General features: G+C 52.9%; 1 protein-coding gene across 3 annotated transcripts in view; it reads left to right on the top strand.

Annotated features, from left to right (window-relative positions):
• The window catches only part of STX1A (syntaxin 1A), a 65,517-nt gene that overhangs the window by 14,217 nt on the left and 27,484 nt on the right, over nucleotides 1-23,816 (top strand). For all 3 annotated transcript variants that reach the window (XR_013776651.1, XM_079324934.1, XM_079324933.1), the window contains exons 2-3: nucleotides 561-638; nucleotides 1,764-1,863. Coding sequence is in view for 2 of the 3 variants with exons in the window: in XM_079324933.1 (XP_079181059.1) it covers nucleotides 561-638; nucleotides 1,764-1,863 (178 nt within the window). In the remaining variant the exon portion in view is untranslated. The remainder of the gene's footprint in view (nucleotides 1-560; nucleotides 639-1,763; nucleotides 1,864-23,816) is intronic.

Here is a 23,816-nt window from a genome sequence, read left to right as displayed (position 1 = left end):
CATTCCTTGTGTTTCCCATGGCAGCATCCCTCGTGTTTTCCCATCACAGCATCCCTCATGCTTTCCCATGGCAGCATCCCTTGTGCTTTCCCAGTCTCAACATCCCTTGTGTTTCCCATCATGACATCCCTCATGCTTTGCCACTGCAGCATCTTAGTGTTTCCCATTGTGGAATCTGTGGTGTTTCCCATTCCTGCTCCTTGCAGAGCCAGTGTGCTCACTCAGGGCTGAGGGTGCCCTTGAAGCTCCCACTCCATGGATGTGGGGTGTCCCTAGCTGTGTCCTATGCTCACTGCAGAGGTTGTGCCATGGGACACTGGCTGCCAAGGTGTTTTGGCCATCCCTCACTGCTGGGTGTGTCTGTTTTCTGCTCTCTCAGGGTCCTGGGGGCTTGCAGTGGCAGTGCCTGGGATGTTCCACACTCTGGCTAATGTTTGTCCCACCTCCTTGGAGCAAGGGAGCACTGCAGAAGGGGAAGGTGCCTCAGAAGAGCTGCTGAAATAGAGCTCTGAACTCTGCAGCAAGCACTCATTGATGCCTCTCTCTCTGTGTTGTTGCAGGCAAAGGACAGTGATGATGATGATGAAGTCACCGTCAGTGTGGACCGGGATCGTTTCATGGATGAGTTCTTTGAGCAGGTTTGTTCCTCCAGTGCAGTTTGAAGCTGGTTCAGACCTTTCTGCTGGCACCAGGGCAGGTTGTGCATGGTCCAGGCTTCCTGCAGCCACTGGGGATGAGGATGAAGGTCCTGCCCTGGCTGCTGCTGCTCAGCTGATGCCCAGGGTTATGCTGAGTGCTGAACATCAGGAACCTGGCTTCCCTGCAGACCTGAGGCCCTGCTGCCCTATGGATGTTTTCCTGCTCCCCCTGCTCCTCCAGAACCCAGTGAGGCTGTTGCCCAGGCAGTGGGAGCAGGAAAGCCTCACATACAGCTCTCAGGCCTTTCCCCAGAGCACCTCTGCAGAGCAGCAGTCTCTGCATGGGATTGATTTAATTTTGTGCCTCCCGTTCCCAAACAAGAGGTTGTCTTCTGGCATGTGGGTGGCTGTAAGATCTGCTTGCGGATTTTTAGCACACCCTTAGCATGGCATGTGTGTGGGGGGTGTTAAAAAGGATCTGTGCAGGCAATGGAGTGGGAACTGGGATAAATCTGATGTGCAGGTGGAGGAAGATGAGCAAAGGAGTGGTGTGAGCCGAAGGAGAAGACTGAGTTAGAGGGTAAGCAGCCTGGCAGGCAGAGAACACAGGAGAGGTTTCCCCTCTTGGGAGATGCTTTTGTCTTCCTGTAGCACAGAATTGCAGGGAAAATGCCAGAATGGATCTTTTGGAAAATGTGGCCTCCCTGGAATGGGGTGGGGTGAGGATCAAGTTGGGCATTTCTGGAGCGTTCATGGAGCAAGGAGCCATGGGGGACTGAGCTGCTACCAGCCTGGCTTGTGCAGTCTCAGCAGAGTTCTGCCAGAGGCAGAACTGGGAATCAATCTGATGCTGATTTATATAAATCCCACAAGTTTATCAGTGTATCACAAAGAATACAGGACATACAGTCTGTATTACACTGCTGTGACTCAGAGCTGGCTGGTGGGATGGAGAAGGTCTGATTCCACAGTGGTGCTATAGTTTCAAGCTGGAAAAATGTTTATCCAGGAGGATGTTTGCTGTGGTTCAGACATGCCGTGGTTGCTTTGGAATAGGGTATTATAATCCCTTCACTTTCCAAAAGTCAATCTGTTGCAGACCACCTGTCTTGTCTCACTTCACAGGTGGAAGAAATTCGAGGCTTCATTGATAAAATTTCGGAGAATGTGGAAGAAGTGAAAAGGAAGCACAGCGCCATTCTGGCTTCACCCAACCCTGATGAAAGTGAGTGAGCTGTGAGCTCTGTGTGTGCTGTGGGCAAGTGGCTGCACTGCTGGGGTGGCTGGAGCCAGGCCAGTCCCCTGTGTCTGCAGGTGGCCATGGCTGGATGTGAGGGAGGGCTTGGGCTTGCCTGATGGCTGGTGCCTTTGAGACCTGGAGAGGTGGTGAGAGTCCAGTGAGGCTGCCAGAGGGGAATTTCTGAAAGGATGGGGCAGTGTGGAGCCTGGGAAGAACAACTAGCTGTTTTTGTGGTGGTTGGCTGTTGTCTTGCCCTCAGCTGCCTGGGAAAGTCTGTGGATAAGGTGGAGCAGAGCAAATGTCAATTACTTGGGCCCAGGAATGTTATGGATCTTCTTTGTCTCCAGGACAGAGATGCAAGGTCCCAGCTGCCCATCTCTGGCTCAGTCTGTTGCTTGCTGGTCAAAGACTCTGTCCCTTCCAGACTTCTTTCTTCACCAGCCTTGCCTTCCACTGAAGAGGTTTGATGCCAGGAGCTGGAGTTAGGGATTTGAGCACCCAAGAGGTGGCAATGTTTGGGTGTCTGGGGGATTTGGCAGAGTTAGAGCTGTGAGAGCTGTGGTTCCATGTTCCCAGGTGGGAGCAGTGTCCTCTAGAGCCTGCTGTGAGGGTGGTGAGGTCAGCAGAGGCTTTCCAGCTTCATTGTTAGCAAAGCCTTTATTGTGGAGCAGGTGGATCCAAGGGCTGGGCTGTGTGGGCACTGCAGAGTGGGGCTGGACCCTGCCCAGGCTCACCTGCTGAGGGGCAGCACTGGAACAGCTCATCTGCCCCAAGCTCCACCCTCAGTGCAACACTGAGCCCAGGTGACTGTCCTTTGCCCACCTCCATCGTGATGCTGGTGTCACAGGGGTGTTGGATGCTGCAGGTCTGACCCTGCAGGATGCCTGCAGGCCATTTTGGCATTCCATTCCATTCCAGCACTGCTCATGCTCCCAGTGCCTCGAGGCTGGAAAACTGAGACCAGGTCTCTCTCTGGTCATCTACCCTTTCCCACCCACTCTCATTTTCCCAGTGCAATTCCATGTCTGCTTGTGGAACTGTGCCTAGAGGTCCCAGGAAGGTGCCCACACACACATTGCTCTATGTCAAATCAGTAGATACTGTAATTTCTTGAAAGGACTGGCCCTTCCTAAATTGTCTCCGGCTCGCCTCTCCTGGCAGCTGCTCCTCAGCTAAAATTTCCTTGGCCAAGCCTGGAAGAGAGGGATTTTCTCAAGGGAGTTCATGTCTCAGGTCAATAATCCTCCAGGCTCTTGCACTTTCACTGTAAGATGTTGCAGTTTAGGGGTGTTCAGAGAAGAGCTGCTGTGCTCCTGGCTGCTGCAGTGGCATGGGTCCACTTGGGGCTGCAAAGGGCACTTATGGCCTAAAAGCATGGTAATCTATTTAAAAGTCTGAGTTCTGCAGTGAACAAGATGTGGTAACATTCCCATGACGTCCAGAATCATCCAGAACATTGGAAGTGCTTCTGGTTTTGTTTTATGTTATTTTGCCTTGGTATTGTAGAGAATTCAGTTTGTCATACCAAGAATTGTTTGGACAGGAAGAGAGGAGCCCACACATGAATCTGAAATGAGTGATTTGTAGCATTGTGGTGTGTTTAGGAGGTGGACAGACTCAATCACAGAGTGCTTTGGGGTGGAAGGGACCTTTAAAGATCATCCAGTTCCACACCCTTGGAGGGGGGACACCTTAAATCTACAGCAGCAGACCACCTGCTCCAAGCCCTGTCCAATGTGCCCTTGAACACTTCTGGGCAGCCACAACTTCTCTGGGCTTTGTCAGCCCCTCACCACCCTCATTGTCTGACATTTCTTCCCCATGTCCAGTGTGACCCCACTGCCCCTTGTCCCAGCCCTTTGACCATTTTGGTGGCCCCCTCTGGAGCTGCTCTGCCTGTGGCTGTCTGTGCTGGTGGCCTCACCCCCACCCTCCTGTGTTTCTGAAGCCACAGAGAACCTGCTCATTAATGCAGAGGCTATTTGTAACCCAGGGCTGTGAATTTATTAAGATTAATTTGGAAATTCAGAAAGAAGTTCCCATGAGGCATGGGGATGGAGCCAAGGCATACTAAAATGTAGGTTGTGAGAGGCTGATTTTGGGATGTGCTCACATGGCAGGGAGTGACACCTGGTATGGCCATCAGGGCAAGATGCTGTTCTCTGCAGGGATTTGGGAAGCTGCTTGTCCCCTCTGGAACAGCACCTTGCTTATTTCTTAGTGATCTCCAAGTACTTCAGCATCATGTGGAACCTTCACTGCAAGATGATGGGAAATGTTCCTCCAGGAAACAAGAGAATGTCACAGACTTCTCATCCTTGTCTGCAGGCACATGTGCTGTGCAGCTTGGTTTGGTGTGGGTGTAGCTTCTCTGTCAGAGATACAAACTCCTTAACCACCACCAGCAAGTCCCTCCTGGAGCTGCAGGACTTTGGAGTGGGGCTTTAGGCTGGGAAATATATGGGCAGTGGTTGGCATTGCTGTTGGAACTCTGAGTGGAGGGATGGATGGAGAGGAGTGGCTGCTGGTGAATAGCTGGGTCAGTAATAGAAGAGAGGGACCCCATGGGCACAGTCCCACTGGAATCTGCTTTTTGAGTGGCTGTGTTTAGGCAGAATCAAGCACTTGGTGTTCTTTGTTTGCAGGAGAAAGGGAGGTCCAGTGTCTGTGTGAGACTGGATTTACCCACCTGCCTAGTGTGTAGAGGCGCAGGATCCGTGTCTCATGGAAGGGCTCATCCCTCCCTTCCTGCTGATCCCTCTTCTGGCTGCACAGACTGTTTTTGGATCTGGCTTGCCACTGCTGCCTGGGCTTATTTTGGAGCCCAGTGGGTGGGCAGCTGGCTGGCTTTGCACTGAGCCAGTGAGGTGACAGCATGCAGCCCTGGCAGGTTTGGCTCTGGCTGCAGGGGCACTGGGGGGTCTCCCCACCCAGCTGGGCAGTGTCATGGTGGGACTGGGGTGGGCTTGAAAAGCTGAGGGGCTCTGTTCCTGCTTGGGTTGGGGCCATTGCTGTGCTGCTCCAGATTTGAGTCACAGCTCCTGGTAAATCCATTCCTAAAATCCTTCCCAGTGAGTGTTGTGACTGTTGTTGCTGCTGGCACTGGAATCAGCTGCTCCTCCTTGGTCCAGGCCACATCCCAGAGGAGGTGGCTTTGGGTGGCATTCCAGCCAGCCAGGGTTGGGATCAGATTTGTTGTTTTCCTGGAGTGGTCAGGAAGGGCTTCTCTGCCATTCCTCCTCTCTGAGCATTGCATCCCTCCAGTGGCCGTGCTCCACAGCACCACATGCTCTCCAGCACTGCATTATGTAACCAAGGCTGTTTGCTCCATGAATTGCCTCTGGGAACAGAAATCTTCAGATCCCAAGTTGTGTCTCTCAGCCTGTCAGCTCAGCCCATCTCTGCAGGCTTTGGGAGACCCAGTGAATATTTCAGACCTGGACGCAGGTCCATGGCAGCTGCACCAGGACAGAAGGAGAGGTTCCCTTCCATGGGTGCTTGACTTCATCATTTTAGCTGTGCAGACTCAGGGTGGTGGTGTTTGACACCAGGGCACAGGTGACTTTGTTCAGTCTTTCTGGCTGCAGGGAGTTCCTTGGTGAGTGGCCCCTGTTATTCCTAGCAGACCGTTTTCTGGTGGAGAATGTATCAGTTGGCAAGAAGACAAGCTGTATCTGCTCACTTCTGTCTGATGCTGTTGAGGTGGCACTGGCCTGTGTAAAAAGAAAGAGTTTGGAGCTGTCTGGGTGCTGAGGTGCTGGCTGGACCCCTCTGAGCTGTCTCTGTGCTCTCCTGTAAGCACAGTCTCACCTCTCAGCAGGTCCTTTGGGAGTGTGTCCCAGTGGGGAGCCCAGTGCTGCTCTGGTGCTGCTGGAGGAACAAGGCTGGGGCTGGTTCCTGCTGGAGCTGCCCCCTCAGACATGGCTTTCTGTGCCCTCTCAGCTCCACTTACCACCATGCAGTTGTTTTCTGGGGCTACTTTGCCCTGGTGCCTGGTCCTACCAGGGCAGGGAGGAGGTTTTCTTGAAGACCAGGAGTTGCAGTAGTGCTGTGTTGGAGTCTACAGGCTCAGGGCTGTGATGCTCCTTTGGGAGGAGCACTGGAGAGGACAGGTGAGGGTGACTTTGTTCTCCTGTCTTCTCTTTGCTCCTTCCCTCTCCCAGCTTCCCTCATATGGGAAATCAGAGACAGCCCAGACTTTGTCAGACTTTGAAGGTGAAGCAAGTGTAGCCCCAGCAGAGCAGGGGATCTGGGAAAAGGTGTCTGGGCATGTCCTGGACACAGAAAGCAAAAGCTGCATATACCCCCTGTTCATCTTCTGCTCTCACCCTTCATCTGCAGCCTGAATGAGCTGGGAGCTGCCCCTGCCCAGGCACTCTGCCCTGAAGTAGGGATGCATTCACAGAGTGGCTTGGACTGGAAAGGACCTTAAAGCTCTTCTCATTCCAACCCCCTGCCATGGACAGGGACACCTTCCACTATCCCAGATTGCTCCAAGCCTGGTCCAGTTTGGCCTTAAACATTTCCAGGTTGGACGGGGCAGCCACAGCTTCTCTGGGCAGCCTGTGCCAGCCCCTCATGGTCTGATATTTTTTCCCCATGTCCAGCCTGACTTCACCCTCAGTTCAACACCACTGTCCTGTGCTGGGACCCCAGAGCTGGGGGCAGCTCCAGGAGAGTGAAGCAGAGTGGGAATATCCCCTCCCTCCCCTGCTGCCCACACTGCTGAGGATGAGCCCAGGAGACATTTGGCTTTCAGTGCTGCCAGTGCCCATGGCAGGGTCAAGTCCCATTTGTCACCCACCAGAATTCTCCAGTGCTTCTCTGCAGGGTTTTCTCCATCCACCCTTTCATCTCTCCAGCCTTCCCCCAGTCTGTGCTGGCACTGGGGATTGTCCTGACCCAGGTGCAGGGCTTTGTCCTTGGCCTAGTTTGGATGTCAGGGTGTGGAGTGGCTTTGATGGATATAAAATCATAAGTGGCCCAGGGAAGCTGATGATTGTGGTTGTTTCCTGCAGCTCCTGGAGTGGGACTGAGGCTGGAGGACACACCAGTGCAGCTGGTGCATCTCATGGGCCTCAGCAGGGTGGGAAGGGCAGGCATTCATGGGGACAGTGAGAACAGCTGTCATATGCTCCTGTGGCTCTCAGCATCCTGACTCTGCTTCTCAGCCTGTCTTTTCACCCATGGTTGGTGCAGCTGTGGCTGCCCCTTGTACCAAACCTGGTGTATGTTGTAGAGACTGGAGGGGTTGGTACAGGGATGGGGGGGTCCAGGATCTCCCAAACTATCTCAAATGCATCAGTTTGCCTGGCCATCCCTAGCAGCATGGTGCTACTGCTCCCCATGGCCCTTATGGCAATGCCACACTGTGCTTGGGTTGCCTCAGGTAGCTTTGTTCTGTCCCTGTGTCACACAGATACTTTTGTCAGCCTTGCACAGACTGCTCCAGCTCCATCTTGGAGAAGTTCTGTTTCTCCTGCCAGTAATCCTTGTTGAAGGGCCACTGAGGACATACCCTGCAGTGGTCTTCTCATTTCCAGCCTGAGTCTGTTTCTGATCGATTTACATACCAACGTCAGCCCAGGAACAAATATATTTTGCTTAAAGAGCTGTTTGCCCTTCTGGCTCCATCCTGGCAGGTCACCACAGTAGCTCAGTTATTCTGTGTAGGCTTTGCACAGTCCCAGCCTTCCCAGGCCCCAGCACCTGCCCCAGCTCTGGTTTTAAAGTGATGGGGTACCCCAGGGTATCAGGTCTCCAGGACTTTAGACCTAACTGCTGGTCCTTGAGCTTTTCAGACTGGGTTGCCCTTCACTTTCTCTATGGAAGTTGGGGTCTGTCTGTGTGGGATGGGCTGGGGTTTGCCCTGGGTAGCCACAGGCAGTGTGTGTTTGAAGGACATGGACAGAGCAAGGGCTGGCAGGTCATGGCAGCTCCTCTGTGTGTGAGCAAGGACTCAGCTCTGTGTCAGCTCTTGGACACAGATGTCCAGGGGATGACCAGCTCTCCCCATGGTCTCTGGGAACAAGTGGCAAAATGCCACCCTTCAGCTCTAAACCAGTCCAGTTCCTCCTGGCACTGGTCCAGTGGGTGCCATGGGGTGCAGGCAGAGCAGGGGTGAGCGTGGTCATGGGTATGCCCAGACCATGGGTGCCAGGGGTGTGAGATTAGGGATGGTCAGGCCATGGGTGCCAGGGCTGTGAGTTCAGGGATGGTCAGGCCATGGCTGCCAGGGCTGTGAGATTAGGGATGGTCAGGCCATGGGTGCTGGGATGCTCAGGTCATGGAAGCAGCAGCTTCCCAACACTGGAGTGAGGGTACCTGGGACATCTCTTTCCTCTCTTCCTGTGCCCCTGTACCTTTTTTTCTTTTGTCTCCCCTTAATGTATTATCCCAGGTGATATTCCCTTCTCCCATGCAGTTCTCCTGCATACCCCAGCTCCATGATCACCAGCATCCATTGCCTGCTCCATCACCCTGAGCAGCACTGGGTGATCACCACACTAAGTGCAGAGTAAATATCAATTTACTGGAGTCTGATTCATGGCAATGTGAAAAAAGAGAAAATCAACTGCTCTGTAATTATTTTGGGCTTAATTTAGCCCAAAGGATTAGTGGCATTCCTGGAACTTATGTTATTGCTGCTGCTGGAAAACTTTATATCCTTTGGGTTGCACTCCCTGTTGCACCCCAGAGCCTGTTGTGTGATGGGCAGTGAGGAGGTGACTGTGGAGCAGGAGCCCATCCTGACTGCCAGAGGTGCTGCTGCTGCCATCTCAGTGCAGGAGGGACCTGTGGCTCCCTGGCTTTGTGTGGCTGGCAGCACTGTCACCCAGGACAGCACCTCAGTCCCTGTTGTTCTGTGTGCTGGGTGACTTGGGATAGAGTGGGAGGCAAGGAGCTCTGGAGGTGAGGGGACACAAGGCATCACTGCCCTGAGCTGTGCTGCCTGTGGCACCCTTGTCTCTCTTGCTGGTTCAGCTTGGGTGTGTGAATTTGGTCCCACTCCTGCTGGGGTTTCCAGCCTTGGCTGGTCCTGCTGCCCTGGCTGGGATCCATGTAAGGGGTGGGTGAGCTGAGCTGGCTGCACGGCGAGTCTGCTTGCCCTCTCCTGAAGCCAGGGAGGCTAGAAAGAGGGAGGAAGGAGGGAAAGGAGCCAAAACATGAGGGGACATGGCAGCTGTGCCCTTGCTGTCTGCACTGCCAGAGCTCAGCTCCAGTCCAGGGCTCTCCCAGCCATCACTGGATGCAGTGGCTGGGGGGCTACCTGTGGCATGTGGTGTCCTCAGGCTCTCACTGCCTCTTCCTGCAGGATTTGGAGAGGTTCCCAGTTGGGCCCTGAACATCAAGGGGAGAAGAAGAGCCAGAGCCCCCTCTGTGGCAGCCAGGAGCCCTGCTCTGGTGGGCAGTGAGCTGGGCTGTGGTGTTGTCCCCAGCAGGTGGGGTGCTGGCTGGCATTGGTGGCATCAGTGGTACAACCCTGGGGTGTCACAGACACTGGCTTGTGGTTGAGTTTCTCTCATCTTCTTCCAGCAGCCAGGATCCCTCCCATCCCCTCCCCATCCCTCCAGTCCTTATCATGGCCTGAGCATGGCTGGGATTCCTCCTGCTTTTGGCTCTCAGGTTTGGCATTGTCAGGGTGGGGGCAGGTGGTTAAGGGGGTGTGAAGACCAGAGGGTGAAGAACAGAAATGTGGGGCTGCTCTGGAAAGTGCTGGGAGAAGGAAACAGCAGGATCAGAAGTGGCAGCATCCACGAGGTGAGGAGACCAGCCCTTCCCTGCCCAGCTGTGTCACCATGGCTGCACAGCACTGACACCCCTGACAGCCACAGCTCCTCTGGATGGCCATGTCACCCAGCATGTGGCTTCCTGGGGTGCTGCCTGTGCAGGCAGAGAGGGGCAGGGACCCCAAGGTGGGGAGGGGGCTCTGCAGCAGCCCCTCTCTGCAGCCCCAGCAGCATTTCTTTTGCAGCTGGAGCTCTGCCTTCTCTTGCTGAATCATCATTGTCTTGGTGCTGACACTGGGGATAATCCCTTATCTGCAGAAATGGGTTTAAGAGGGCTGAGCTGAGCAAACCTTAAATCCCTTTACTCTTTCCTGAGATTATTCTGACGTGTGGGAGACTGGTGCTTTCTAGGCATGCTGAGAGCAGGAGCAGCAGAACCTGGTCAGTAGAGCTGGGCAGCAGCACAGGCAGGAGGAGGAGGGTGGCCAGAAGTCCTGGGATCTCTGGGACCTCAGAGATCCCACTGTGGGCACACCAGGAGCTCCTGCTATGGGCACATTCCAAGAACCGACTCTATAAAGCTACAGCTAAATTACTGAGAGGGGAAGAAGTCAGGGATAATGAGTGGAAAGCTGCTGGGAATAGCTTGAAGAGGAATTATTGGTGAAAATCCATTTGGATCTGGGAAGGCAGTGGCTGTGTGTGTCCCTGGGTGACTGTAGTGACATGCAGCAGGGAGATATGTGGCTGTGCTGCATGTGGCAAGGAGCTGTGTGTGGCTGTGCTTTCAGAGGGAGGAGAGGAAGTCAATTAAAAATGGAGAGTTCAGGCAAGCAGTCTGAGGCAGCCAGAGCAGGAAATCTGAGTTCTGAAGGAGCCTGGGAGCTCTCACAGTGGGTATAGAGAGGCACAGAGCAGCACAGGTGGATTGGGTCTGGTGGAGGGTGGGACATTGCTGGGTGGGTGCAGCACCTCTGACTGGGCTGGTAAGGTGGGTGCTGTGTGCCAGGGAGGGGAGACCATGGCTGCAGCAGGGAGACCTCATGTTGGGCAGGGCTGGAGCTGCCAGAAATGGCTCCTCTTACCCCTGGGGCTGTGTCATGTCTGGGCTGCATCCATCAGATATGAGGGTTCCCTGGATTGGTGTGGGGTCCTCTGGTGTGAAAGCTGCAGATGCTGTGCTCAGTTTGGCTGCCATGGTTTGCCAACATCAGTTGATCAGACATGGAGGAGAAACTGGAAGAGGAATTGAGGGGTGGACAGCCAGGATACCCAGTGGGAGACTGGACAGCCTGCTGGAGAACAGGTTGGATGGTGATGCAAGCAGCTCCAAAACACTCCTGGGCCAAACCTGGCAGTGTACATACCTGCCCTGCTGTGCTCTCCACTGCCCTCCCCACCCCTCTGCAAAGCTGAGTTCCTTCAGGAATGGGGCTACAGCTGCTTGGAGTTCAGGCCAGACTGACAGAGCTTCTGGAGTGTTCTGAGATACATGGGGCCTTTTTCCTAAGCAGTGACAAAACAAAGACTCCTGCAATAGGATGTCCAGTCCAGTGGTGCTGCCCATGGCATGGCTGTGGTGCTGTGCAGCACGTGGTTCTGTATCCAGTGTTCTGAAAACAGCACTCAGCCTGCAGAAAAGAGACTCAGAGGGACCTTCTTGCTCTCTACAGCTCGCTGAAAGGATGTAGCAAGATCAGAGGAAATGTATTCACAGAAATTGTGGTCAGACAGTGGAATAGGCTGTGAAGGGCAATGGTGGAGTCACCACCCCTGGAGGGATTTACCAGATTTGTGGGTGTGGCATTTGGGAATGTGTTTAGTGGGAGCAGTGCTGGGTTAACAGTTGAGCTCAATGATCTTGGAGAGCTGCTCCAACCTAAGAGATTCCATGATAATCCTGTTCCTTCTTAGAGACAGTTCACACAGTTCTGCTGTATGTTTGACAGAATCACTGCAGTAACCAAGTGTTTGACTGTCGTCCTAAATCTTTGCAGTGCTTGTTTCAGGAGAAAACATTCAGACAGCAAATATCTCCAGCTTCCCCTTGAACTGCCCCCAAAATCCCTGTGTTTTATAGCCTCACAGCACACCTACATTCTGCATGAGGCTCCAGCCCACTCTCTGCAGGTCTGTGCCCACTGCCCTGCTGCTGCCCCCGTGGCTGATCAGGGTGCCCCAGCTGCCAGGCTCTGTGTGTGTGGGTGCAGCACACGCTGCAGGGAGTGGGAAATAACGATTCCCTGCATCCCAGGAGATGATTAATCACCATGGGGGCACTGCTGCCCGTTTGCTGTTCCTGGAAGCCCTGCAGAGAGCTGGTTGGAAGGGCTGTGCCTCCTGGAAGTGCCTGGGAGCTGCTGATTCAGAGAGGTTGCTGCTCTGGCAGCTGCCAGCCCAAACCCTGCAGGCTGATCCTTGCTGCCTGCCCAGAGCTGCTTGCCTGCCATCCAAGGGCTTGGAATCCCACTGGCAGAGCTGGCACACTGGTGCTCACCAACCTGGCCACCCACACACAAGCACATGGCCTGGACATCTGTGGGACATTCTTGAGTGTTCTTGGGCCTCCCATTTCCTGAGCTGGGCAGTGTTTGGTGTCATGAGCTGTTCAAAAGTTGAATCACGACTTGGGTTTTATTTTATTTTTGTTTCCCCTTGTCAGTCTCCTTTGCTGGCTCCTGGGTTGTCCCATCCCCTCTGCCCAGCTTGAGCTGCTGGCAAAGGGACTGAGGGAGTGGGAGGACTTAGGATTTGGCTTCATGCATGTTCCACAGCCCAGACCAGTGTCTTCCCCACCATGAATGTGAACTCTCTCTAGCTTGTCTCAGATCCTGGTGAGGCTGAGGCTGTTTGCTCAGAGTTTGGGGTGAATAGCAGCTTGTGTGGGTATTAAAAAGGTCTTGAATGACAAGGGCTGGGAATGAGTGGGCAATGGTTCTGAGTGTTAGGGCCACAGCTTCAGCCTACAGACAAGAGAGAGCCTCTCCAGCCTAGGCTTTCTGTGAAGTCACAGCTTCCTTGTGGACACGTTCACATGCTTGGTGTGGTGAACTCCATATCTGCAGGAGATCATCCTGCCTCACCATGGATTTCAGCAGGGGCTGCAGGGCAAAGCTCTGCCCTGGTGCCTGGAGCAGCTCCAGCCCCTCCTTCTGCACTGGCCTCAGGGGCTGCAGGGCTTTTGCTCTCACATGTTCTCATTGCTCACTCACTCCTGCTGTTGGACATTGTTTTGTAACCTTTACCTGAACCACTGTCACTGATGGCCTCAGCTTTGGCCAGCAGTGTCTGTTTTGCAGCTGTTTGGCACTGGCTGTGCCCTGCAAAGGGGCAGCTGCTGATGAAGGTCTTCTCACAGAGACCATCCCTGTAGCTGCCCTGCTGCAAGTGCCAGCAGCTCCCATAGTACTGGGCTTGGAAGTTCATGAAATCATGGATTCACAGAATGGTTTGGGTTGGAAGGGACTTAAGGGCTAATCTTGTTCCATCCCCTGCCATGGGCAGGGACAAATTCCACTAGACCAGCTTGCTCCACGCCCTATCCAGGCTGGCCTTGAATGTTTCCAGGGATGAGGCAGCCACAGCTGCTCTGGGCAACCTGTGCCAGGGCCTCAGCACCCTCACCAGGAAGAATTTCTTCCTAATACGTAATTTTAATTTCTCCTCTTTCAGAGAATACAGAATGTCCTCTATTCCTTCTTCCATCCCTTCTGCATCTTTGCCTGTTCTGTCTTACCTGCTGCAAAGTATTTTATTGGCCAGAGTTGAAAAGAATTCTAGAAAATTAGGAAAGGGTTGAGTCAGCATCTGATGTCTTTGTTCTTGTTTTCCACAGCTTGAATCAATAAGTCGCAATGTGAAACTCTGAGCTCTGTTTCCAAGAATAAATGTCAGCCTTTGGGAACTGAAGGACTGCACAGAGGTCACTGATGTCCCAAATCTCTTCTGGCAAATGGGACTTCAGCTGGGAAGTCCTTCTCCACAGAGCTGCTCTTCATCCATCCATCCATCCATCCATCCATCCATCCATCCATCCATCCATCCATCCATCCATCCATCCATCCATCCATCCATCCATCCACTGCACCGGTTTGGACACAACCACCCCACTAATTCCCTATCCATCCATAGTCTATTCTTCAAACCCTTCTCTGTGCTATTCCAGTTCCCCAGCCTTCCCTCTGGCAAGAGCTCCTCCCCAGTGCCTCCAGAGTTCAGTGCAGCTGTGATTCAGCAGCCATGCTGGAAGCTGTTTTGCATCCTCCAGTGTCTGTCTCATTTCTGTACTGGTTTGAACCTCCAAGGTCATAGCCAAGCTTCCAGCAGGCAGTGGGGAGCACAGGAGAGGAGCTATTCCCATCAGGAGCAGAGTGCTTCCCAGTTCTCCAGGGGAAGATTTCACCTGTCAGATATCCAGTCCCAGGACAGAACTGCTGTCTGCACAGTTGGGCTGTGGCTCCTGAATCCCTGCTGTCCTGGGACCCACAGTTGTGTGTGGCCACTGCCACTGGGCTGCCTACCACAGCACCAACCAGCAGCCTCCCCTCCTTGGGTGGTGATTCTGTGGGTACTAGTCCTGGATTTTGATCCTTCAACTAGAGCAGAGCTGTGGGAAAGGGCCCTGAGGTATTTCCAAGTGAATCCAACAGGCAGGTGTAAATAATAAGATATGGAAGCAGCTGGATAGTACAATATCATGGAAAAGTGCTGCCATTCCAATGTTGGGATGCTGCTGCTTCTGAGCTGGAAATCATTCAGTTGGAGGAAAAAAATCCCCCTGGTATTTCACTTGGCTTCTTCCCTGGCACTTTGCTGCTGAGTTATCAGTGCTGGGGTCCCCTGCCTGCAATCTGTGTGTTCCTACCAGAGCGTGTTGCAGATGCTGCACAGCTCTGGATGTGCAGGGTGGGATGGAGCTGTGAGCCTGTACCCCAGGGCTGCCCACACCCTGGATACCCCATGGCTCAGCTGGGGCACTCAGCCTGCTGAGGCTGCCCCAAAAGGGATATCCTGGCCTGGGCATGGGGGTGGCTCATGGGATGTGGTGATGCTGAATGATTTTTCTCACAGCTGAGACCTTCTACCTAACGTGGCTCAGGGATGCAATTCCTGCATCAGTGGAGTGCTGGGCTGCCCTGGCAGGGACATGTCATGTTGTTAACACGCTCCAGTTCCTCTCCAGTTGGTGATGATGTGCTGTGTTTGGACCAGTCTCCTCTGGAGACGGTGCCATGAGGACACGTGGGCTGGGGAGGTGTTCCTGTAAATCCTGGCTTGTGGCTGAGACATGAGAGATGGGTTTGGGCTGATACTCAGCAGCCTGAATGAGAGATGTTTACAGCTGCTGGCTGATAGGGACAAAGAAGTTAGTCTGTCACTTCAGTGGCAACACCTGCACTGTGTTAGTGACAGTGACAGGCCATGGCTCAGGAGGGACCTTCTCACTCCCCACAGCTCCTGACAGAAACAGAGCCAGGAGGGAGTTGGGCTCTGCTCCCAGAACAAGGGACAGGACTAGAGGAAACAGCCTCAAGTTGCACTAGGGGATGTTTAGATTGGCTATTGAGGAAAATTTCATCATGGAAAGGGCTGTCCAGCCTTGGCCCAGGCTGTGCAGGGCAGTGGTGGAGTCCCCATTTGTGCATGGATTTAATAGATGTGTGGATGGGGCACTTGGGGACATGGGTTAGTAGTCATGGCCTTGGCAGTGGGGGAATGTTGGACTTCATCATCTTAGAGGTCTTTTCCAGCCTAACTGATTCTGTGATTCTGTGGTTGGGGAAATGGGATGAATTACTGAGGTTTTGGGCATGATGGCTTCAAAGGCTCTGGCTGGCCAAACACTCTCAAAGGAGAGTGCAGCTTGTTAATGGCCCTGTCACTTCTCTTGTGGTGACATCTCCTCCTGTGTCTCTGGAGCCCTTTCCACTGATCCTGCCTCAGTCTCTGGGGTCTGTTGGAGAGGAATGTTTTTGAGAGCAGGCAGCAAATCTTGAACTTGTTTTTAATGCCAGCAGAGCCTGCTTAATACGTTTAAGCATCTTATCTTTCAGCATTGTTAATGAGTTTCTAGGCCCCACAGAGGTGGAGCAGAACTGTATTTTCCTAATCAAGTTATCAGTTTATTAGCAAAAATGCAAATAAATGCTTTGGATGCAACTGAAAGAAAGTGCTGTCTGGAGAAGCACTGAGCATCATGGCATGGATAACAGGATCATGGCAAGGCCCAAGAATTGTCCAGTAAAGGTGAAATGCAACTGGGACATGGCCTGTCAGGTGTCTGGGGCTCTCTCATGGAAGATTTTTCTTTTTATTCTTGTGAAGCTCTAAGTGGTGCAAGCATTTATTGAGTTACTCCATGAATGTGCCCTACTGGTAGAAGAGCTCACCAAGAGTTAATGGATGATTAATTAGCTCTGAGGTAAATAATTAATCAAGGGGTATAGCATGCAGCAGGTCAGGACTTGGCTTCTGATCTGTAAATACTGCTGTGTGTGCAGCTGAGGACCATCTTGTGCAGATATTCTTTATTACCAGTCTCTATGAACCACTTCCCTGTGCACTTTTAATAAGGGAGTGATCCATCATCCTTCAGGTAACTGCCAGGGGTGGTCAGGACTGGCAGTAGCCCTTAGGTAGCAGCACTTTGGATATTGGAGAGAAATTCTTCCCTGTGAGGGGTGTGCCCTGGCCCAGGGTGCCCAGAGCAGCTGTGGCTGCCCATCCCTGGAGGTGTCCCAGGCCAGGCTGGGCAGGGCTTGGAGCAGCCTGGGACAGTGGGAGGTGTCCCTGCCCATGGCAGGGGTGGAACAAGATGAGCTTTTAAGGTCCCTTGCCACCCAAACCACTCTGTGATATTATGATTCTGTGCTACCCACCACTTTTCACCAGACCTGAGAAGAAAAGGCTTCCACCAAGTTCAGGCTGGGACTATGGAGGTGACAGCTACAGGAAGCCAAAAAGAGAAGCCTTTGAGTTATGGGAAATGGCACAAACATCCTAAAACAGCATCAAGGGCATTTCACAGATTAATGGAGTCATGGATTCAGAGTGGTTTGACTGGAAGGGACCTTAAAAGCTCATCTTGTTCCACCCCTTCTGTGGACAGGGACACCTTCCACTGTCCCAGGTTGTTCCAAGCCCCATCTGACCTGATACCAGATTTGAAACCATTTCCTCTGCCCTTTCAGCCATGAAGGGAGCAGCTTCAGGGAAAAGTTATGATGGAAAATAACCAAATCCTGACATGTCCACATACCACAGAGTGAGTCTGTGTCATTTCCAGCCTTTCTCTAGTGCCATGACATGAAACCATCCCTCCTTCTGTGCCTGTGGGTGATGGTTTCAATACTGTTTGACTTTTTATTGCAATGTGAAAAGTTTTTGAGTTGCATCAATATTTCAAAACTTCCAATAATCAGTTGGGTATTACAGCTGGACAGGTTGTGTCAAAGAGTTCCAGTTCACTGTTTCCAGTCAAACAATTATTGATCTTTAGTCTCTTAAATTAAGGGTTGCCTTAAAAGATTGGTCATACAAAGGCTCAGGAGAAGGAGAACCTTAACCTCAGGTAAAGAGCCCCTGGCTTCAAGAAGGAGCTGACCCCGAAGGGTCTCTGGGGCTCTGAGGGTAGGTGAGGCAGTATAGGTGCATTAGTATTTATCTAGAGCAAAAAAGCAGAGATGAGAAGACAGTGCAGTTTGTATCTGTGGTTACTTCAGTTAGTCAGTGGATAGAACTCCACAGGTTTCTGCTGAAAAGTTTCTGGGTTGAAAGCAGAGCAGGGGCAGAATGGCTGGAAGGGTTTTTCTGTTCTCCCTTTGCCTTTGGCTTGTTGAACAAGCTGTGATGCTGCCTGCTCCTCTCAGCTGCAGGGCACTGCTGTTCTCAGACTGACAGGTTTTCTCTTTGAAGCTTTTTGTTGAAGAAACAAGGCTGAAGTTCAAAGTTCTCTGTTGGCCAAAGCCACCAGTGAGAAACCATGGCTGGTGTGACCTCCAGCAGCCCTTTCGCTTCTTGTCCTTTTTAGCATAGTGAGAAGGTTTTGAGGAGAGGTGGCAATGTCAAGGCTTGAAAGGCTCCTGTTTCTGTGGGAGGAACAGCAGAGCCAGTCAGGTGCTCCATCTGCTCTCTGAAGGCAGCAAAGCCTCGTCTTTGTGTGGTGGAGAACACTGTCCCCAATGTCCCCATTGTCCCCACACACCTTGTGTGGCAGGGAACATTGAAGGAGCACAAAGTCACTGTGGCACTTCTTGTCACTGTTTTGTGATGAAAGGCAATCCAAGCCTTGTGCTGATACCTTGTTTTTAGGACCAGGTCTGTGCTGAGCTCAGTCACCTGTAACAAATCCTCCTGTGGTGATGGTGGAAGGTGACTCTGCAGCATGTTGGGCAGTGGAGTTACATTTTTTTCCCTTGAGGGCTTGAGAGTTTATAATTATGGTGATAAAACCAGCATGTTCATGTCTTTGTCATCACTTCCTGATCAGGTTGGGTGTGTGAGAGAGGAGGTGGGATTTTTCTGTACAGGTGTGGGCTTTCAGGAGGATGCAGCTGAGTGACTCATGTATGTTCAACCCAAGTCAGAAAGTAGGACACGTTTATGCAAGGCATGTTAACATCTCTTAAAAATGCCTCAGCTATAAGAAGTGCCTTATTCTTGGCATCCATCTGGTTTCTTGCAGAGACAGTTCTTAGAGTGGGTAATGGCACCATGTGTGGATTATATCTCTCACCATGACCAAAAGGAATCTGGAGCTCCCAATCTGGAAGATAATTCTGTGCTCTTGAGACTACTGCAAGGGCTTTTAATAGCTTCTGGTGCTACAGGAAAGCAGCCTCGTGGGAAAGCAAGTTGGAGAATGTAGGCAGAACATCACCCACCTTATTTTCTTCTGAATTTTAAGAAGATCCTGCTTAGTTCCTGCTGTTCCATTTCTGCAGTGGTGGAGCCACATCAAATGGAGCTGCTCTCAAGATTTTGCTAGGGAAGGATGTGTAAAATTTGCTCTTAATTGAAAAGAAAATTAAGTGATATTTAGACCCTCAATCTTGATCTTTTTTGTTTTCCCTGTTGTTCAGTTTTACATGAAAAAAGTGCTGATAAAAGGACTTTTCAGTGTTTGCCATTGTAGCTCCATTTCCAGCATGTACCAGGTCTGAGCAGGGTGCTGGACACGTCACTGAGGCCCTGGGGAGCTTCTGCTCTCTCACTAGAGAAACTCTGAGCTTCTGCTCTCACTAGAGAGCTTCTCACTAGAGAAGCTCTTTTCCAGCAGCCCATAGTGAAAAAACTAGTCATTAACTTTGCCCTGAGCTGTTCTTGCAGGCTCAGTTCCTGGTGCTCAGGGGTGCTCTCTGACCTGTCCACAGGGAAATGTGGAGGAGTCAAAGGGCTGGAGACAGGCTGAGAGAGCTGGGGGTGTTCAGCCTGGAGATGAGAAGGCTCTGGGGAGAGCCTAGAGCCCCTTTCCAGCCTAAAGGGGACTTACAAAATAGAGGGAGAGTGACTTTTTACATGTAAATAGTGACAGAGCAAGGGAGAACAGTTATAATCTAAAAGAGGGGAGATTTAGATTAGGTATTAAGAAGAAATTCTTAGCTGTGAGGGAGGTGAGGCTCTGGCACAGGGTGCCCAGAGGAGCTGGGGCTGCCCCATCTCTGGAAGTGCCCCAGGCCAGGCTGGATGGGGCTCAGAGCAGCCTAATCTGGCAGAAGGTGTCCCTGTCCTTGGCAGGGGTTGGGCTGATCACCTTTGAAAGTCCCATTCCTTACACATCCACAGGCTGGTTGGTGTTGGCACACACCTCTGCTCCACCCCTGGAGGCTGTGGGAGGTCAAAAGCAGGAAGGACTGAAATCCTGCCATGCCAAAGGCTCAAGTGATGTGTCCTCCTTGGAAGGGATGAGAGCTCAGTCAGTGGAGATTGCTGACAACCCAAGTGCAGATTTAGAGAATATGGGCTTTGGGTCAGAGGTGGCTGCTTGGGAACACAGACCTTCACCAGCCAGTGGACCATGTCCATTGATGGTCAGTGTATGGTTCTCAGATGTTCAGAGACTGTTACTGGTTCCTGGGGTGGAAACCTGTCACTCCTGACCCCTGCACCCTGGTGTGGTACCTGCAACAGTTCCTGCCCCAGTTCCAGGCTGGCAGAGCTGTGACATCCCTGAGCCTGGAATGGGAATCCTGAGCTTCCCTCAACCCAGGAGGAGATTCTGTAAGCACAGATTTCAAGAAGCTGGCAAGCTAAGCATTAGGGATTACCAGCTTCTGGAAAATTGGATTAACCAGATGTGCTGACACACTGGGTGGTGTTAGGTGCTGTGTGTGTGTGGGCAGCACCCATGTGCAGCAATCAGGCAGAATTTCTAGACCTCCCTTGAGCTAAATCCTGCTTTCCATCCACTGCTGCATTTGATTTTCTCACAGTACATCCTTGTCTGATCATTGTGGAAGCACTGTGGGGGCTCAGGGTCAGTGTTGTGTTAGGGGCTGGGGTTACAGACCCATCTGCCTGCACTGCCTGTCCTCAGCATGCTGCATTGAGCTTGGGGAGACTCAGATTTGCTCTTTAGCAAGGAAAAAATGTCTTTGATCCCCACACATCCTGCCATCATCTGCAGCCTTCCTTGGAACCTCCTGAGCCCAGTGTAGGAGCAGATACAAGGTTCTGGAATTGTGTTTGTTAGATTATTGTTATCCCTAGGAACCAGCTGGGACTTGTCCTTCTCCAGTATGTCTGTAATTGACTTTAGCCTGGATTTGTAATTAATCAAGTGTTCCTTTTGATCAGATGTGTGAAGCCAACACAGCTCTCCTGTGCCACCCCTGCAGGCTGGAGGGTGGGTTTTCCTTCACACTGTAAGCTTTTAATGAAATGGAACCTGCCCCAGGATTCACCCCCACAATGGGACTCATACATCATTTTGTTCCTATCCCACCCCAAATCTTTAATCATCTGGTCCCTGTGTCCAGCTTGCAAGCATGGGTGAGATATACCCACATGTGCCTGGCTACTGTATCCTGCCATAAAACCAGAGACACTCTGCTTTGTGCTTTTCCTTCCCTGCACATCTTGCTTTGGGGCACTGCAAATGTGGGAAAGTATAACTTGGAAGAAGGTGGTTGTTGGGGAAAGCGTCTCTCTCTAGGGGCATGGTGAGAACCAGGATCTACTGTGAGTGGGGTGTATAGAGTACCCTGGGTACAGCCAAACATGGTTGGAAGATACCCCAGTGCAAGATATCCCCAGGGATTCCCCCAGAGAATATAAATCCTATTCTCTAAAAGATAGAAATACCTCCCTGCAGAGTGAAGGACATCCCTTCCTGCAAACAGGGGAGGAGGAGGAGTGTGACTGTGTTGGGGTTGCTGACATCTGGGGGGTAGAATCATGGAATCAGTATAGCTGGAAAAGATTTCCAAGATCATTAAGTCCTACTGTTCCCTCACACTGCCACTAGCCCATCTCTCCAAGTGCCACGTCCAGGGGTAGTGGCTCTGTCACTGTCCAGGGCAGCTGTGCCAGGGCTTGATGTGCCTTTTATGAGCAGGTTTCCCCCAATATCCCACCCAAATCTCCCCTGGCACAACTTAAGGCCATTTCCTCTTGTCCTGTCCCTTGTACCCTGGGAGCAGAGCCTGACCCTCACCCAGCTCCACCCTCCTTTCAGTTTGCTGTAGAAAGCAATGTCCCCCCTGGGCCTCCTTTTCTCCAGGCTGAGCCCCCCAGCTCCCTCAGCTGCTCCTGGTGCTCCAGACTCTTCCCCAGCTCTTCAACGTCTTTCTTGTTATGAGGTGCCTAAAACTGACCCCAGCATTGGAGGGAATGGGGAAGGCAAATCCTGGCAAATGAAGGAATCTGGAGAATAAATTGGCAGAGGAGAGTGAATTCTGGAGTGTGAAGATGGAGCCATAATTAAAGGAGACAGACAGCAAGAGGATCCAACATGAGAGGTGGGGAGGGCTTAGGAGGAGGCTGCAGGGATGTGGGGCCAGGAGAGAGTGGGAGAGGAGCTGCTGAGGGGGAAGCACAGGGGACACCAGGGGACAATGCACAAAAATATTGCCTGTGCAAGAGTTGGGCAGGGCCAGTGAGTCCTTGGCAGGTGGTGTGTGCAATGCCAGACCTGCATCCATCCTGTTCCCCCCTTTCCTTATGCAGCCCAAGCACATCCTTAAATTGTTTTGCAGGAATTTGTAGCGTCTCTGTTCTTTTCTGTTCATTCCAGTTGTGTGATTTCATCTTTCTTGTTAAAGACATGTTTGGGTTTTCTCCCACACACCTTCCTTCCTCCCCCTCCTCCTCCTCCTCCTCCTCCCTCTGTCAGAGGTCACCTGCCCTGTCATAGAGCACAAAGCAAAGACACTGTGGGAAAACCGGGGAGTGAAGCAAGACAAATGAAGGCTGGGTGGTCCTCTTGCATTTGGGATTGCCATTCCCTGCCCCCAGCGCGGGGGTTCCCTGCAGTGCACTGCTGAGCCGGGCGGGAGGAGCGATGGCAGTGACGCTGCGGGTGATGAGCGCTGGGAGGAGAGGCGGGCTGCAGCAGCGTGCTCAGGAGCACGTCTGCACTGCTGGGCTCTGCCATGGCTGCTTGCTGCCAGCCCCAAACCTGCAGCACAGCAAAGAGCCCATGGCACACAGCTCCCAGTGCATGGGGCTCCCCTGGCACACAGCTCCTGTGGCACACAGCTCCCGTGGCACACAGCTCCTGTGACACACAGCTCCCGTGGCACACAGCTCCTGTGGCACACAGCTCCTGTGACACACAGCTCCCATGGCACACAGCTCCCCTGGCACACAGCTCCTGTGGCACACAGCTCCTGTGGCACACAGCTCCCCTGGCACACAGCTCCCGTGGCACACAGCTCCCATGGCACACAGCTCCCCTGGCACACAGCTCCCGTGGCACACAGCTCCTGTGGCACACAGCTCCTGTGACACACAGCTCCTGTGGCACACAGATCCTGTGACACACAGCTCCCATGGCACACAGCTCCCATGGCACACAGCTCCCAGTGCATGGGGCTCCCCTGGCACACAGATCCCCTGGCACACAGCTCCCCTGGCACACAGCTCCTGTGGCACACAGCTCCCCTGGCACACAGCTCCCGTGGCACACAGCTCCCATGGCACACAGCTCCTGTGACACACAGCTCCCATGGCACACAGCTCCCAGTGCATGGGGCTCCCATGGCACACAGCTCCTGTGGCACACAGCTCCCATGGCACACAGCTCCTGTGGCACACAGCTCCTGTGGCACACAGCTCCCAGTGCATGGGGCTCCCATGGCACACAGCTCCCATGGCACACAGCTCCTGTGGCACACAGCTCCCAGTGCATGGGGCTCCCGTGGCACACAGCTCCTGTGGCACACAGCTCCCATGGCACACAGCTCCTGTGACACACAGCTCCTGTGGCACACAGCTCCCGTGGCACACAGCTCCCCTGGCACACAGCTCCTGTGACACACAGCTCCTGTGGCAAACAGCTCCCCTGGCACACAGCTCCCCTGGCACACAGCTCCCCTGGCACACAGCTGTCATGGTACAGACCTCCCACAGCATATTACTGCCACAACACACAGTTCCCACACAGCTCCCAAGACACACATCTCCCAAAGTGTTCAACTCCCACAGCACACAGCTCCCACAATGTGCAGCTCCCATGGCACATGGCTGCTGTGGCATAAAGCTCCCACACAGCACCCAAAACATGCAGCGCCTGCAGCACAAGGCTCCTATCCCACACAGTCCTGCAGCTCCTGCAGCACATGGCTTCTACAGATCACCTGGCACACAGCTCCTGTGGCACACAGCTCCTGTGGCACACAGCTCCCGTGGCACACAGCTCCTGTGACACACAGCTCCTGTGGCACACAGCTCCCCTGGCACACAGCTCCTGTGACACACAGCTCCTGTGGCACACAGCTCCCCTGGCACACAGCTCCTGTGGCACACAGCTCCCGTGGCACACAGCTCCTGTGGCACACAGCTCCCCTGGCACACAGCTCCTGTGACACACAGCTCCTGTGACACACAGCTCCCCTGGCACACAGCTCCCGTGGCACACAGCTCCTGTGGCACACAGCTCCCCTGGCACACAGCTCCCGTGGCACACAGCTCCCATGGCACACAGCTCCTGTGACACACAGCTCCCGTGGCACACAGCTCCCGTGGCACACAGCTCCCCTGGCACACAGC

This window comes from Erithacus rubecula (genome assembly GCF_903797595.1).
Source record: "Erithacus rubecula genome assembly, chromosome: 22".
Classification (NCBI taxonomy): domain Eukaryota; kingdom Metazoa; phylum Chordata; class Aves; order Passeriformes; family Muscicapidae; genus Erithacus; species Erithacus rubecula.
The sequence above is the reverse complement of the archived record's forward strand: the minus strand, read 5'-3'. Positions and strand labels throughout refer to the sequence as shown.